The sequence below is a fragment of the Delphinapterus leucas genome, chromosome 4 (genome assembly GCF_059928025.1).
Source record: "Delphinapterus leucas isolate spDelLeu-1000000601 "Yukka" chromosome 4, BTC_Dleu_Yukka2, whole genome shotgun sequence".
Classification (NCBI taxonomy): Eukaryota; Metazoa; Chordata; class Mammalia; order Artiodactyla; family Monodontidae; genus Delphinapterus; species Delphinapterus leucas.
This window is the reverse complement of record NC_143132.1, coordinates 139,743,628-139,760,969: the sequence shown is the minus strand read 5'-3', so window position 1 is coordinate 139,760,969 and position 17,342 is coordinate 139,743,628. Positions and strand designations below refer to the sequence as shown.

The 17,342-nt window shown below is 38.2% G+C and overlaps 1 protein-coding gene across 2 annotated transcripts in view; it reads left to right on the top strand.

The window, feature by feature from the left end:
- Positions 1–15,361, top strand: part of HACL1 (2-hydroxyacyl-CoA lyase 1) — a 42,122-nt gene extending 26,761 nt beyond the window's left edge. For both annotated transcript variants that reach the window (XM_089911165.1, XM_022561731.2), the window contains 5 exons: positions 4,012–4,166; positions 4,582–4,740; positions 5,566–5,673; positions 6,599–6,785; positions 15,206–15,361. In XM_089911165.1, coding sequence (XP_089767291.1) covers positions 4,012–4,166; positions 4,582–4,740; positions 5,566–5,673; positions 6,599–6,785; positions 15,206–15,238 — 642 coding nt within the window. In that variant the 3' untranslated portion in view covers positions 15,239–15,361. The remainder of the gene's footprint in view (positions 1–4,011; positions 4,167–4,581; positions 4,741–5,565; positions 5,674–6,598; positions 6,786–15,205) is intronic.
- Positions 15,362–17,342: the final 1,981 nt, after the last annotated feature.

The window sequence follows — 17,342 nt, the reverse complement described above, 5'->3', positions numbered from 1 at the left end:
TCCCATTTTCTTAATTGTTTTGGGTTTGTTATTGTAGGTCATTTCCTTCTCTTGTGTTTCCTGCCGAGAGAAGTTCCTTTAGCATTTGTTGTAAGGCTGGTTTGGTGGTGCTGAATTCTCTTAGCTTTTGCTTCTCTGTAAAGGTTTTAGTTTTTCCATCAAATCTGAATGAGATCCTTGCTGGGTAATCTTGGTTGTGGGTTTTTCTCCTTCATCACTTTAAATATGTCCTGCCACTCCCTTCTGGCTTGCAGAGTTTCTGCTGAAAGATCAGCTATTAACCTTATGGGGATTCCCTTGTGTGTTATTTGTTGTTTTTCCCTTGCTGCTTTTAATATTTTTTCATTGTATTTAGTTTTTGATAGTTTGATTAATATGTGTCTTGGCATGTTTCTCCTTGGATTTATGGGACTCTCTGTGCTTCCTGGACTTGATTAACTATTTCCTTTCCCATATTAGGGAAGTTTTCAACTATAATCTCTTCAAATATTTTGTCAGTCCTTTTCTTTTTCTCTTCTTTTTCTGGAACCCCTATAATTCGAATATTGGTGCGTTTAATGTTGTCCCAGAGGTCTCTGAGACTGTCCTCAATTCTTTTCATTCTTTTTTCTTTATCCTGCTCTGCAGTAGTTATTTCCACTATTTTATCTTCCAGGTCACTTATCCGTTATTCTGCCTCAGTTATTCTGCTATTGATCCCTTCTAGAGAATTTTTAATTTCATTTATTGAGTTGTTCATCACTGTTGTTTGCTCTTTAGTTCTTCTAGGTCCTTGTTAAACGTTTCTTGTATCTTCTTCATTCTATTTCCAAGATTTTGGATCATCTTTACTATCATTACTCTGAATTATTTTTCAGGTAGACTGCCTATTTCCTCTTCATTTGTTAGGTCTGGTGGGTTTTTATCTTGCTCCTTCATCTGCTGTGAGTTTCTCTGTCTTCTCATTTTGCTTAACTTACTGTGTTTGGGGTCTCCTTTTCACAGGCTGTATGTTCGTAGTTCCTGTTGTTTTTGGTGTCTGTCCCCAGTGGCTAAGGTTGTTTCAGTGGGTTGTGTAGGCTTCCTGGTGGAGGGGACTAGTGCCTGTGTTCTGGTGGATGAGGCTGGATCTTGTCTTTCTGGTGGGCAGGTCCACATCTGGTGGAGTGTTTTGGGGTGTCTGTGGCCTTATTATGATTTTAGGCAGCCTCTCTGCTAATGGATGGGGTTGTGTTCCTGTCTTGCAGTTGTTTGGCATAGGGTGTCCAGTACTGTAGCTTGCTAGTCATTGAGTGGAACTGGGTCTTGTTGTTGAGATGGACATCTCTGGGAGATTTTTGCCGTTTGATATTACATGGAGCTGGGAGGTCTCTTGTGGACCAGTGTCCTGAACTTGGCTCTCCCACCTCAGAGGCACAGCCTTGATGCCTGGCTGGAGCACCAAGAGCCTGTCATCCACACAGCTCAGAATAAAAGGGAGGAAAAAAAGAAAGAAGAAGATAAAATAAAATAAAGTAAAATTATTAAAATAATAATTATTAAAAAAAATTTTTTAAGTAATAAAAAAAAGAGAGAAAGAAGAGAGCAATGAAACCAAAAAACAAATGCACCAATGATAACAAGTGCTAAAAACGATGCTAAAAAAAAAAAAGAAAACGGACAGAACCCTAGGACAAATGGTAAAAGCAAAGGTATACAGACAAAATCACACACAGAAGCATACACATACACACTCACGAAAAGAGAAAAAGGGAAAAAATATATCATTGCTCCCAAAGTCCACCTCCTCAATTTGGGATGATTCGTTATCTCTTCAGGTATTCCACAGATGCAGGGTACATCAAGTTGCTTGTAGAGATTTGATCTGTGGCTCCTGAGGCTGCCTGTAGAGATTTCCCTTTCTCTTCTTTGTTCGCACAGCTCCTGGGGTTCAGCTTTGGATTTGGACCCACCTCTGCGTGCAGGTCGCCTGAGGGCATCTGTTCTTCACTCAGGCAGAATGGGGTTAAAGGAGCCGCTGATTCGGGGGCTCTGGCTCACTCAGGCCAGGGGGAGGGAGGGGCACGGAGTGCGGGGCGAGCCTGCGGCGGCAGAGGCCGGCGTGACGTTGCACCAGCCTGAGGCGCGCCGTGCATTCTCCCGGGGAAGTTGTCCCTGGATCCCGGGATCCTGGCAGTGGCGGGCTGCACAGGCTCCCCAGAAGGGGAGGTGTGGATAGTGACCTGTCCTCGCACACAGGCTTCTTGGTGGCGGCAGCAGCAGCCTTAGCGTCTCATGCCCGGCTCTGGGGTCCGCGCTTTTAGCCGCGGCTCGCACCCGTCTCTGGCGCTCTTAATTTAATTTAATTTAAGCAGCGCTCTTAATCCCCTCTCCTCACGCACCGGGAAACAAAGAGGCAAGAAAAAGTCTCTTGCCTCTTTGGCAGCTCCAGACATTTTCCTGGACTCCCTCCCAGCTAGCTGTGGCGCACTAGCCCCCTTCAGGCTGTGTTCATGCAGCCAACCCCAGTCCTCTCCCTGTGATCCGACTGAAGCCCGAGCCTCACCTCCCAGCCCTGCCCGTCCCAGCGGGTGAGCAGACAAGCCTCTCCGGCTGGTGAGTGCTGGCCGGCACCGATCCTCTGTGCGGGAATTGCCTCCGCACCCCTGTTGCTGTGCTGTCCTCCGTGGCTCCGAAGCTTCCCCCTCTGCCACCTGCAGTCTCCGCCCACGAAGGGGCTTCCTAGTGTGTGGAAACCTTTCCTCCTTCACAGCTGCCTCCCCGAGGTTCAGGTTCCATCCCCATTCTTTTGTCTCTGTTTTTTCTTTTTTCTTTTGTCCTACCCAGGTACGTGGGGAGATTCTTGCCTTTTGGGAGGTCTGAGGTCTTCTGCCATCGTTCAGTAGGTGTTCTGTAGGGGTTGATCCACATGCAGATGTATTTCTGATGTATTTGTGGGGAGGAAGGTGATCTCCACGTCTTACTCTTCTGCCGTCTTGAAGTTCCTCTTCAGCTGTTCGGATTTTTTTTTTTTTTTTTGCTGTTTTGTGTATTCCTCTGTATCTTGGTTCAGCTGGGTGTAGTTTTCTGTGTTCATGTAGTGTTTCTAACTGATGGAATCATGCATAAGCAAATACGAAATTCCAGCTATATTCATATTGTTCCCTAATATATCAGTCGTCTTGGAATAAATTTGCATTTTCCAAACAAGTAGAGTTGTCTCTATATGATTCTTTCTTTTTTGGAAGTTTAATCAATGACTTTCTCCTATCAGGAGCCAGTCTCTGTTCTCTTTCCTGAATGGTATAGTGATTAATTCCTTCTTTTCCGTAGGAATCACCTTAGTTTAAGATGGAAGGATCTTGCCTCTCTTCTCTGGTGCATGAGTATAGGAGGGTCCCTCATCCATCTTGGGTATAATCTCCAGCAGACCAAAGTAGTACAGGTGAAGAGGCAGTGGGGCTTTGCTGCTGAAGCTCTAAAAGGCATTTGGCTAGACAAGGACAGTAACCTTTCTGTTTCCCCTCCATTTAGAGACCCTCCAGAATAGTGGGTGAAGCATATCCCCTTTCCAGTATATGTGGGGAAAGATTAGATTTTCTAAAACCCCGACTTCACTTTTAATTTTAAATGTAGGGTCATATTTTAGATGAAAATATTCTAGAATAAAATTTTCACTTTTTCTAAGGCAGTGTTTCCCTGAAAGTGCTCAAATAAGACTGTTTAGTTTTGCTTAACCTAGTGTCTTCAGCTATCTTTACTATAGGACGTCTTAGTCTTTAATATGCTAGTGTGCGTTGTGGATCTCCAGGAAGAGGGATATTTCCTGCCTTATTTGATTGTGTCCCAAATTGGGACTGGGACCCGTTTTTCATAGCCTGTCCCCTAGGACTGTTGACAGATCAATTAGCTTCTCAGAGTCATCATCTAGTGGCCATTTGGGAATTTCATAGCCTTTGGCTGTTGCAAGTAAGTTTGAAAGTAGCTTATTGATGCTGTTTATTTTCACTGTATATTAATTTAATTTGATTCTATTTCCCTCTGATATTTTAGGAATTAGCTTTCAAAAAATCCCTGCCTATGAATTATTACACAGTATTCTACCACATTCAAGAACAACTGCCCAGAGACTGTTTTGTGGTGAGCGAAGGAGCAAATACTATGGATATTGGGCGCACTGTGCTTCAAAACTACCTTCCTCGTCACAGGTAAAGGCAATTATAATGAATTGGAACGTGTTAAATTAGAAACTACAAAAAGCAGATTGAGAAAATATTTGAAAATTATACACAGCCAGTGTAAGGACATACTTCATAAAAGTATTCGTAGGTAACGTTTTGTAGTGTTTCTATGCTTGGTATGTCCGAGATCATGTGGTAATTTGTAGACGCGGTGTTCGGAGGATATATTCACAGTCTTCCAAGAAATCATGAGCGATTTCTCCTGTTCATTTGCTTATCCTTAACAAATTAGTTCCTCACAGTCTAAAAACTTAATATTAAGGAGAATGTTTTATTGTTCTTTATTTTTCCATGAGCCATGTAAAAATGACTAGATTTTGTGCCAACTCCACCATCTGTGATATGCCCCAGAGGGTTTCATTGTAGCTCTGTTCCCCAACAGGCTTGATGCTGGTACTTTTGGAACAATGGGAGTCGGTTTGGGTTTTGCCATTGCATCTGCTCTAGTGGCTAAAGATAGAAACCCAGGGCAGCAGGTCATCTGTGTGGAAGGAGACAGTGCATTTGGATTTTCTGGCATGGAAGTGGAAACCATCTGCAGGTAAAACAGCATCTTGAGTCAGCATTTCTTTCTCCAAAATATGAAAAATTATACCCAAGACCCACTTGCCTAACAAATAGTTACCAAGCGTTCACCATGTGCCAGGTGCCCCGTGCACAGCACTGTGCTGTGTCCTGAGAATACTAGTATAAATACCGTGGGGTCTGTCTCATCCAGGACAGCATGTTCATGATCTCTCTACCATATGCCCCAAACCTGCAAAACTGGGGAGTAGTTTTTAGGTCACTGAAAAAAAAGTTCTGGTCTGATAAAAGCTTGTTTTCTGCAGGGAGATAGCAGAGCTTGGTGGTTAAAAGAACGGCCTCTGGGTCAGTTGGCCTGGATTTAAATACTGGCTTGACCACATCAGACCCAGGTGACTAGGGTTAAGTCTCTTAACCAAACCTAAGTCTCCTCTAAAGTAGGAATAGGAGTCGTACTAGTTCCTACCTTATAGGACAGTTGTGAGGAACAAGTGCTTCAGAGGGAATTAAGTGTGGAAGGTGTCATTCTTATTAACTCCCAGATCTGTGAAAACCAAGGGTCAGAAAAGCTCAGTCATTTGCCTGAGGTCCGTAGCTGCATAGTGGTGGGACCAGGTCTGCCAACCACTAACCTTGCATTCTTTCTACTGCTCCATGATGTTTCTGTTAATAATTTGATAGTCTTTATTAGGATAGCAAATGCTTAATTTTTGGTCTTACCATAATATTACAAAAAAGCTTATAGAAAACTATCCATTTTCAAGTTAAAATTTCAATCCAATGAAAAGAAATTGCTTCAGAATGAAAAATGATTTCCTTTATATTTTGCTGTCAATTTTAGGTACAACTTGCCAATCATACTTTTGGTGGTGAATAATAATGGAATTTACCAAGGTTTTGATACAGATACTTGGAAGGAAATGTTAAAATTTGGAGATGCTACTACAGTGTAAGTAACCCAGAACAGTGTATATTTATGTTTTCTCATCTATTTTAATCTCTCTTTAAAAAGTCTGCTATACTGGAAACCTGCTTCTGTGGTGTCAGTATTGCTTGTTTTCATGGTCAGCTGCTCTAAAGGACAGGAACCCTGTGTGCATGGTTCCTTTTTGCACAACCATCCTTGACTGGCACTTCAATGAATAGTTTATGATCAGGGAGCCACTGAAGGCTCAGGTGAATCAGTTTCATGTCTGAGCCTTGTTAATGAAAAGGCTTATTGCAAATGCTGCCAGTCCTACTATTCCTACTACACCATGTAGGAATATAGATGCTTACATATTGTTTATGATATAGAGGTCTTCCTTCCTTTTACCACTTAGCTAAATCTTGGTCATTTGATGACAGAGCCAAACTGAGACAGTTTTGTGGCTGGCTGTGGGATGAGGAAGTTGTGAATCTGTTAGTCAGCCCCAGGGGAGAGGCTGTGGGTATGTTTGCTATGCCTCGCTGACTCTGTTTGTTGTTTTGTTGTTATTTGCTGTTTTGTAGTAACCATTCCTTTTCTTCTCTTTTTTTTTGGAGGGGGGATTCATAATAGTTGATGGTGTAGCCTTCACTGCCCAGTATAGTAGCCACTAGCCACATGTGGCTGTTTAAGTTAAAAATTCACTTCCTCTTTTTAACTAGTCACATTTCAAGTGCTCACTGCAACAGGTCACTAGTAACTACTGTGCTGGGCAGCACAGATATAAAAATTTCCATCATCACAGAAAGTTCTGTTGCACATTGCTATACATACAATAAAAAGTGTATGGAAAGTTTAATATACTGGCATCTCAGTTTACGTAAAAGCATGCCTTCATTTTAGATGAAATTTTTCCACAAATTATTTTAGAGAATTTTTTCTATTGACTTGTGACCTTCTTTTTCAGGGCCCCTCCAATGTGTCTTCTGCCACACTCACATTACGAGCATGTCATGATTGCATTTGGAGGCAAAGGGTATTTTGTACAAACACCAGAAGAACTCCAGAAATCCCTGAGGCAGAGCCTGGCAGACACAACTAAACCCTCTCTTATCAACATCATGATTGAGCCGCAAGCCATGCGGAAAGCCCAGGTAAAGATGATTGCTAAGCAGAAAGCAGAAATGCATCTCCCCTCCCACCCCCAAAAGTATCTACCAAATAGAACACCCTGTCATTTACTGAGTTCTGTCTAAACTGTTTCTGAGCTTGTCACTTTCATTTGTTTGTTCAATGAATATTTGTTGAGGTATGTGTTAGTTGTGCTGTGTCAGGTGCTAAGAATAGCATAGTGAGCAAACCAGGCTCGGACCTCACTTCATGGAGTTTACTGTCCAGAAGGAGAGTGCAGTGCAGTCACCTCTCAACTGAATGTATCACAATAGAGTGAGGCAATTCCTCTGAATTAAAGAAACCCAGTTCTGAATGAACATAAAACAAAGGAACCCAGGAGGTGTGTGGAGAAAGGGAACCCTCCTACACTGTTGATGGGAATATAAATTTCCGTACTGTGGAAAACAGTATGGAGGTTCCTCAAAAAACTAAAAACAGATTTGCCACATGATCTAGCAGTCCTGCTGCTGGGCATATATCTGGAAAAAAACATAATTTGGAAAGATACACACACCTCATTGTTCACTGCAGCACTATTTACAGCAGCCAAGACATGGAATCAACCTAAATGTCCAATGACAGATGAAGATGTAGTATGTATATATATATATATATATATATATATATATATACATATACATACAGTGGAATACTACTCAGCCATAAAAAAGGATGAAATAATGCCATTTGCAGCAACATGGATGGACCTAGATAGTATCATACTAAGTGAAGTAAGAAAGTGAAAGACAAATACCATATGATATCACTTGTATGTGGAATCTAAAATATGACAAATGAACTTATCTATGAAACAGAAACAGACAGATATAGAGAACAGACTTATGGTTGCCAAGGTGGAGAGGGAGTGGGGGAGGGATGGATTGGGAGTTTAGGATTAGCAGGTGCAAACTATTATATATAAAATGGGTAAACAACAAGGTCCTACTGTATAACACAGGAAACTATATTCAAAATTCTATTATAAACCATAATGGAAAAGAATATGAAAAAGAATGTGTGTGTGTATACACACACACACACACACACATATATAACTGAATCACTTTGCTGTATAGCAGAAATTAACACAACATTGTAAATCAACTATACTTCAATAAAATAAATTTAAACAAACAAACAAAAAACCCCACAAAGGAATTCAATTTATATTGGAGTCACAAGGAAGACTTCTCAGAAGTGATGCTTAAACCGAGAGCTGAAGGATAAGTAGGGACAAATTCAGCAAAGAAATGAGGGAAAAGATGTGCAAAGGCTTTTTGGCAGGAGGGAACACGGCAAGTCCAAGGAATTGAAAGAAAGCCAAAGTGGCTGGAAGACAGAGAGTGGAGGAGGAAGCACAATGGGATATGAGACTATAATAGAGTAACTTATGCAATTATATTCAGAGTTAGTTACTTTGGCCTCTAAAGCAAAACTACGGGGTAGACTATAGCAGTAAAATAAATGACAAAGTGTGTAGTATGTTCCTCTCCCATCCCAGATTAAGTTGCTTTTCATACTTTGTACTCTGATTCTGATCCAGCTACTTTTGCTTTCTCTTATATACCTGGCCTCCATGCCTGCACCTTACATATCAGCTGCTGTTTTCAGTGTTTTACTTTTTTTCAAGTATTTTCTGTCTTGGTTCTTTATACATGTATCTGCTGTTAGATTTCTTTTCTTTTTTGAACAAGGCAGTGGACAAATGGGCAGAACAGATACCTGGACAATCAATGAAATATAAATTAATTTGGAAACTATGAAATATATAGAATTCTACTGAAGTTCTGTTTCTATAAGACAGATATCAAGGACGTTGGTGAAAGAAACAAAGGGTAACTACAAAACAGCCAGAAAACAGCAAAATGGCAATAAGTACATACCTATCAATAATAACTTTAAGTATTAATGGATTAGATTCTTGAATCAAAATAAATAGAGTGGCTGAGTGCATAAAAATGAGGCATATCTATATGCTGCCTATAAGAGACTCACTTCAGATATAAGGACACAAAGAGACTGAAAGTGAAGAGATGGAAAAAGATAATTCATACAAATGGAAACCAAAAGAAAGCTGGGGTAGCTATACTTATATCAGATAAAATAGACTTTAAAACAAAGACTGTAATAAGGGACAAAGAAGGGCATTGCACAATGATAAAGGGGTCAGTCCAACAATAGGACATAACATTTGTAAATATTTATGCACAAAACATAGGAGTGCATATATATATGCAAATATTAACAGACCTAAGAGGAGAAATAGACAGCAATACAATAATAGTAGGAGACTTTAATACCCACTTACATCAATGGATAGCTCATCCAGACAGAAAATCAGTTAGGAAACATTCGCCTTAAATGACACATTAGAACAGATGGCCTTAACAGATATACTCAGAACATTCCATCCAAAAGCAGCAGAATACACATTCTTCAAGTGCACATGGAATGTTCTGCAAGATAGATCATATGTTAGGCCACAAAACAAATCTTCATATATTTAAAAAGATTAAAAGCATCTTTTCCAACCACAGTGGTGTGAAACTAGAAATGAATTACAAGAAGAAAACTAGAAAATTCACAAATATGTGGAGATAAAACAGCATGCCACTGAACAACTGAGGGGTCGAAAAAGAAATCAAAAGAAAAAATTTTAAATGTCTTTGAGACAAATGAAAATGGAAATACAACATATCAAAATTTATGGGACACAGCAGAAGCAATTCTAAGAAGGAGGTTCATAGCAGTAAAAGCCTACCTCAAAAAACAACAACAACAAAAATCAAACAACCTAACTTTACACCTGAGGGAACTAGGGAAAAAAACAAAGCCCAAAGTTAGTAGAAGGAAGGAAATAACAAAGATCAGAGCACAAATAAATGACATAGAGCCTAAAAAGACAATAGAAAAGACCACTGGACCTAAGAGCTGATTCTTTAAAAAGATAAAATTGACAAAGCTTTTGCTAGACTCACCAAGAAAAAAAGAGAGAGGACTCAAATAAATAAAATCAGAAATGAAAGATGAGCCATTACAACTGATACCATGTAAATACAAAATTTCATACAGACTACTATGAATAATTATATACCAATAAATTTGACAGCCTAGAATAAATGGATAAATTCCCAGAAACATATAACCTACCAAGACTGAGTCATGAAGAAATAGAAAATATGAACGGACCGATTACAAGTTAGGAGATTGAATCAGAACCTCTCAAACAAAAGTTCAGGACCAGATGGCTTCATTGGTGAATTCTACCAAACATTAAAAGCAGAATTAATATCAATTCCTCTCAAATTCTTCCAAAAATTAAAGGAGGAAGGGACACTTCCAAACTCATTTTTACAAGGCCAGCCTTACCCTGATAACCAAGACCAGACAAAGATACCACAAGAAAAGAAAATTACAGGCCAGTATCCCTGATGAACGTAGATGTAAAAATCCTTAATAAAACATTAGCGAACCAAATTCAACAATACATTAAAAGGATTATATACTGTGATCAAGTGAGATTTATTCCAGGTATGCAAAGATGGTTCGATAACTACAAATCAATCAAAGTGGTACACTTCGTTAACAAAATGAAGGATAAAAATCATATGATCATCTCAACAGATACAGAAAAAAGCATTTGACAAAATCCAACATTTATGATAAAAAAATCTCAACAAAGTGGTTATAGAGGGAACATACCTCAACATAATCAAGGACATGTGTCACAAGCCCACAGCTAAGATCATATTTAACAGTGAAAAGCTAGAGCTTCCTCTAAGATCAGGACCAAGACAAGGGTGCTCAGTCTTACCACTTTTATTCAACATGGTATTGGAGGTCCTATCCAGAGCAATTAGGCAAGAAAAAGATATGAAAAGCATACAAATTGGAAGCAAAGAAGTAGAAGTGTTACTATTTGCAGATGGTGTGACATTATATATAGAAAACCCTAAAAACTCCACTGAGAAACTATTATAATAAATTCAGTAAAGTTGTAGGATACAAAATTAACACACAGAGTTCTGTTGTGTTTCTATACAGTAACAACAAACTATCAGAGAAATTAAGAAAACGACTTCATTTACAACTGCATCACAAAGCATAGAGCTTTCCTGGTGGCGCAGTGGTTGAGAGTCCCCTGCCAATGCAGGGGACATGGATTCGTGTCCCGGTCCGGGAAGATCCCACATGCCGCGGAGCGGCTGGGCCCGTGAGCGATGGCCGTTGAGCCTGTGCGTCCAGACCCTGTGCTCCGCAACGGGAGAGGCCACAACAGTGAGAGTCCCGCGTACCGCAAAAAAAAAAAAAAAAGAATAAAATACCTAGGAATAAATTTAACCAAGGAGATGAAAGATCTGTACACTGAAAACTATAAGACATTAATGAAAAAAATTGAAGAAGGCACAAAGAAATGGAAACTATTCCATGCTCTCAGATTGGAAGAATTCATATTGTTAAGCTGTCCATACTACCCAAAACAATATGCAGATTCAGTGCAATCTCTTATCAGAATTTTAATGGCATTTTTCACAGAAATAGAACAAACAATCCTAAAATTTGTGTGGAACCACAAAAGACCTCAAATAGAGCAATCTTAGAAAGAACAAAGCTGGAGGCATTAAATTACTTGATTTCAATACAAAAATACAAAATTAATACAAAATTTTATTAATCAAAACAATATGGTATTGGCATTAAAACAGACATATAGATCAATAGAACAGAGACCCCAGAAATAAAGCCATGCATATATGATCAATTAATTTATGACAAAGGAGAAAAGAATATACAGTGGGGTAAGGACAATCTCTTCATTAAATGGTGTTGAGAAAACTAGGTAGCCACATGCAAAAGAATGAAACTGGACCACGATCTTACACTATACACAATAATTAACTTAAAATGGATGAAAGATTTGAATATAAGACCTGAAACAATAAAATTCCTAGAGGAAAACTGACAGTAAGCTCCTTGACGCTGGTCTTGGAGATAATTTTTTGAATTTGACCCAAAAGCTAAGGCAACAAAAGCAAAAATAAAGCGGGACTACCTCAAACTAAAAAGCTTCTGCATAGTAAAGGGAATCATCAACAAAACAAAAAGGCAACCTATTGAATGGGAGAAAATATTTGAAATCATATTGTCTGATAAGGGTTTAATATCCAAAAAATATAAAGAGCTCATTTAGCTTAATAGCAAAGAACAATCCAATTAAAAACTGGGCAGAAAATATGAATTGACATTTTTCCAAAGAAGACATACAGATAGTCAACAGGTACATGAAAAGATGCTCAGCATCACTAATCATCAGGGAAATGCAAATCAAAACTACAGTGAGGTATCACCTCATACATGTTAGAATGGCTGTTATCAAAAGACAAGAAATAAGTGTTGGCAAGGATGTAGAGAAAAAGGGAATCCTTGTGCTCTCTTGGTGGCAATATAAATACATGCAGCCATTATGGAAAGCAATATGGAGTTTCCTCAAAAAATTAAATGCAAAACTACCATGTTATCCAGCAATTCCACTTCTGTGTATTTATGGGAAGAAAATTAAAACACTAGCTCTAAAAGATACATGCACTTCCTTGTTTATTGCAGCATTATTTACAGTAGCCAAGATATGAAACAGTCTACAATGGATGACTGGATAAAGAAAATGTGTTGTATATATACGCAATGGATTATTATTTAGCCATAAAAAAATAATGAAATCTTAGCATTACAGCAACATGGATGGGCCTCGAGGGCGTTATGCTGTATGACTTAAGTCAGACAGAGAAAGACAAGTATCATATAATCTCTCTTATGGAACCTAGAACAAACAAAAAAACCAAGCTCATAGATACAGAAAACAGATTGGTGGTTGCCAGAGTTGGGGGGTGGGGAGTGGGCAAAATGGGTGATGGGGGTCAAAATGTATAAGCTTCCAGTTATAAAGTCATTGGAGATGTAATGCACAGCATAGTGACTTTAGTTAATAATACTGTGTTGCATATTTGAAAGTTACTAAGACAATAGATATTAAAAGTTCTCATTACAAGAAAAATTTCTGTGACTATATATGGTGATGGATGTTAACTAGGTTTATTGTAGTGATCATTTCTCGAAGTGTACAAATATCAAATCATTATGTTGTATACCTGAAACTAATATAAGGTTGTATGCCTATTATACTTCAGTTAAAATTTAGAAAGAGAGAAAGAGAGAGGCTCTGGCATAGCCTCTCAGGCTCTTCTCATAGCAGAGAGAAGAGATACTTAAGAAGAAGCATGGTGATGGGGATGATGAGCACAGAAAGGCTAGGCCAGAAAGGTGATGGCGTAGGTGGCATTAGCAGGGATTTATGTGGAGCAAGCAGGCAGACTGTTTTCAGGTAGGATTAACAACTTTCAGAACCTACTCAGTACCTTTGTAGGTTTACTGATTGCCTTGAAAAAAAAAGAAACTATTTGTTGAAATGATTTCTGCAAGCTAGACACCCAATAGATAGGTTTTAAAATCGCATGTCATTTTATCTGTAGCTGAGTATATGCTTTTCAATAGCTGGGATGTCAGTTTTGCAACCAGAATGCCCTCCTCCTGGCATCAGGGCATCAGAGCACTAAGGAAACTAAAGCCACAAGGGTCTTGGTAAGCACATTCAGAACACACAGACAAAATAGACTTGAGACCTGTGTTAGTCACGGAAGGGCCCTAATTGATTGTCCCTTCTCTGCTAATGCCTGTCTAAATGATCTGCTTCTAATGGTCTATTCTCTGAATTCTCTGAATTTGGGGGCTATTGCTGGAGAATACAAGTTCTTATTTCCTCTTGTATAATTCCATGAGGATTATCCTTGTATTTTTTGCATCTACCACTTCAACATTATTTATCTTCATTCCAGTAGAATTCCCCATATATTATAGTTTCTAAACTGTTTATTTTTCATTGATTGATTGTGTGTCCATTACCATTTGTCATTTTTTAAAAATGAAGTATAGTTGATTTTGCAATATCATGTTTTAGGTGTACAGCATAGTGATTCAATATTTTTATAGATTATACTTTTATAAAATTATTCATAAAGTTATTATAAAATATTGGCTATATTCTCTGCTGTGCAATATATCCTTGTAGCTTATTTATTTTATACATAGTAATTTGCGTCTCTTAATCTCATACCCGTATCTTGTTCCTCTCCCCACTGGTGACCACTAATTTGTTGTCTGTATCTGTGAGTCTGAAAAGATACATGCACCCTAGTGTTCATAGCAACGTTATTTACGATAGCCAAGGTATGGAAGCAACATAAATGTCCATCGACAGAGGAATGGATAAAGAAGATGTGGTATAGGTATACAATGGAATACTACTCAGTCATAAAAAGAAGGAAATTCCGTGATCTGCAACAACACGGATAGACCTAGAGGATATTATGCTTAGTGAAATAAGTCAGACAGAGAAAGAAAAACACTGTATATTATCACTTATATGTGGCATGTAAAATAAAACAAATGAATATAACAGAAGAGAAACAGACTCACAGATATAGAGAACAAACTATAAATGGTTACCATTTGTCATCAATTCATGGTGTAGCTGGCTGCTTCCTGCTATAAATACAGGGAAGACCTAATCTCTGCAGTTGCCTGTGTCCAGGCCACGTGGGTAGGATGGTTTTAGTCCTGGGCAAGGCTTCCATGCACTGCTTTTTCTCCTCAAGCTCTTCTTAGACATGGGAGCTCGTGGTCGTCTTTGGGCCTCCTTCATTCCCTCTCTCTCTTTTTTTTTTTTTTTATTAATTTTTTTTGGAGTATAGTTGATTTACAATGTTGTGTTAGTTTCTACTGTACAGCAAAGTGAATCAGTTATACATATACTTATATCCACTCTTTTTTTAGATTCTATTCCCATATAGGACATTACAGAGTATTGAGTAGAGTTCCCTGTGCTATACAGTAGGTTCTTATTAGTTATCTATTTTATATATAATAGTGTGTATATATGTTAATTCCAATCTCCCAGTTTATCCCTCTCCCCCTTTTCTGCTTTGGTAACCATAAGTTTTTTTTCTACATCTGTGACTCTAATTTCTGTTTTGTAAATTCCTCTCTTCTTTTGCATGTACTTCTGGTTCTTTCAGACGCTAGTTTTTTTGTGCCCTGATTATTGTTAATGAGGGAAGATCCAGAAAGTGATGTTAGGTTGTTTTGTAGGACAAGACAGCAAGATTCATTAATGGATTTTTAGCTCCTTTTTGGGAAAAGCTCTAGACCAAAGACAAACTTCACTTTACCACCACTGTGGCTAGTGTGGTTATAATGGGACTTTTAGATTTTAGAGCAAGCAAAACAGGATATAGTTTGACACAGTTATTTCTTTTGACTGAATGTTTGTTGTCTTTTCTTTTTCTAGGATTTTCACTGGCTGACCCGCTCTAATATGTAAATAAAGATGCCAGTGAGTGACTTGGCATCTCTTTCCTGTAAGATGGAATTTTATTTTCCACAGCAAAATTACTATAATGTTAAAATTGTTCTGCAAAGAAAAATAAAAAACATTTCTAAATGACATTTTATAGTGCAGGAATTGATTAAAACCATAAAAAGATACCAGTATTCTACCACAGAAATAACCATTTACAGATGAAAGAGGGATTTATTAAATAGCATCATAACTGGTTTATTGAATGACACATCAGTATTCTTCTAAGGAAATCCATTCTTAAAGTCACATATCTTTTAATAACATCTTCGAAGAAAAAAGCTTCAGAACTATGCAATGTAGAGGCATGTTCAGTAAGTTGGAGTATCTAGACTATCTCTCCTTCATAGTTTATCCGTTGACCACTTCATACCTTAGTCTACCCAACCTTAGTCTACCCAGTATTTAATGGGGCTTGTTCTACATCTTATGAGCTAGGTTTTTGTTCTGTTTAGTTTTTCAGGAAAGAACTTATTAAGCCAAAGGAGAAGTCACACCACACCCAAAGTAATAATTTCAGGGTATATTTGGATTATCAACCTTAGTTTATGTGTACCACATTGAGACCAACAGAATCAACAGCCTTAATATGTAAAGAACTCTTATAAATAAGAAAAATATTAATGCACTAGTAGAAAAATGGGGAAAGGGCATGAATGCATAATTAACAGAAAAACACAAATGATCAATAAAAGTATGAGTATGAATACAAATGAGTAGGTAAGTTAAATAGAAAAACCTTTTTTTTACCCCAGCCACTTAGCAAAGAACTTTTTAAATTATAATTTTCAATGTTTGGTGAGGGTGAAGTGAGGAGAGGAGTGCTGTGCTGGGGCGGAAGATGAAATTGGTACAAATTCCATAGAGGAATTCTAGCGTTGCTTGTATTTGCAATCATAAAATGTTCATACCCCATAACTTTTGACCCAGTGGGCCTATTTCAAAAATGTATTTTAAAGAAATAATAAAACATTTGGTCAAATATTTATATATAAGGACATTCAGCATAGTTTTATTTAGGAACAACCACAATGTTTAATAATAAGACATTGGTTATGTAAATTATGATCTGTCAACATCATAAAATAAAAATTGTGTTAAAGAATGAATATTTATTAATGGAAAAATAATCACAGCTACAAAAATGGATGGGTCCAGGTCAGGATATACATCTTTACTCATACACAAATACATACTTAGAGAAAAAAGGTGGGCACAAAATAAACCAAAGTTTTAATATAACTTGGTGATGGGATTTAAGTAATTTTTATTTCCCTCATGTTTTTCCTACTTTTATAAGATTTTAAAGTAAAAATAATTATGTAATTGTATTACCAGAAACAGACATTGTTTTAAGAAAACATTAGAAATGGAAAAGTATCACCTACTTTCAGGGTCATTCTTGTTTATTATCTGCAGTTTTATAGATGAGTTGGAGTATAGGACTTTATATCCAAGTTCAGCTAGTTTGACTGTACCGTACATATCAGACTTATATCCGTTGGCTAGTTAGGGGCCTGAGTGACCTCCACAATGTCGTGGACTCCAGCTTCGAGGTGGGAACCCAGGAGATACTTGCAGGGAGCTGTGGCTTTGCCTGACAGGCCCTTGAGATCAGGCCCCCTGGCAGGTTCTCTTATGTATTCTGAGATACAGACTAGAGAGCCTGGGCTGCGGAAGTAGGGAATATCCAAGGAGGGCAGAGAGTGGGCGGCTTATGTAATCTCATCAGTGTCCTACTCTGCCCGTGGACACTGGCCTCTGGCGGCCAAGTGCTACATAAGATTTTGCTGAAAGGTTGAGGGCTTGATGAACATTTGTGGGTTGAACTATATAAATCTGGATACTAGATGTAATTTGGGGAAAAGGCTCCTTCTCTAGTCATATTATCTCAAGAGAGAAAAAAAGTTGGCAGGTTAATAGACTGACCAGCAGAGGTCAGTCTGAACAAAGATCAGATTAGTCCAGGAGCACTGTCCACTGACTGCCTGCTTTATAAATGGGATCTTTCCTTAGAAGGATAAGATATTGAATAAGCCCCTCTAAAATGAATCTGTTGGTTGATAGT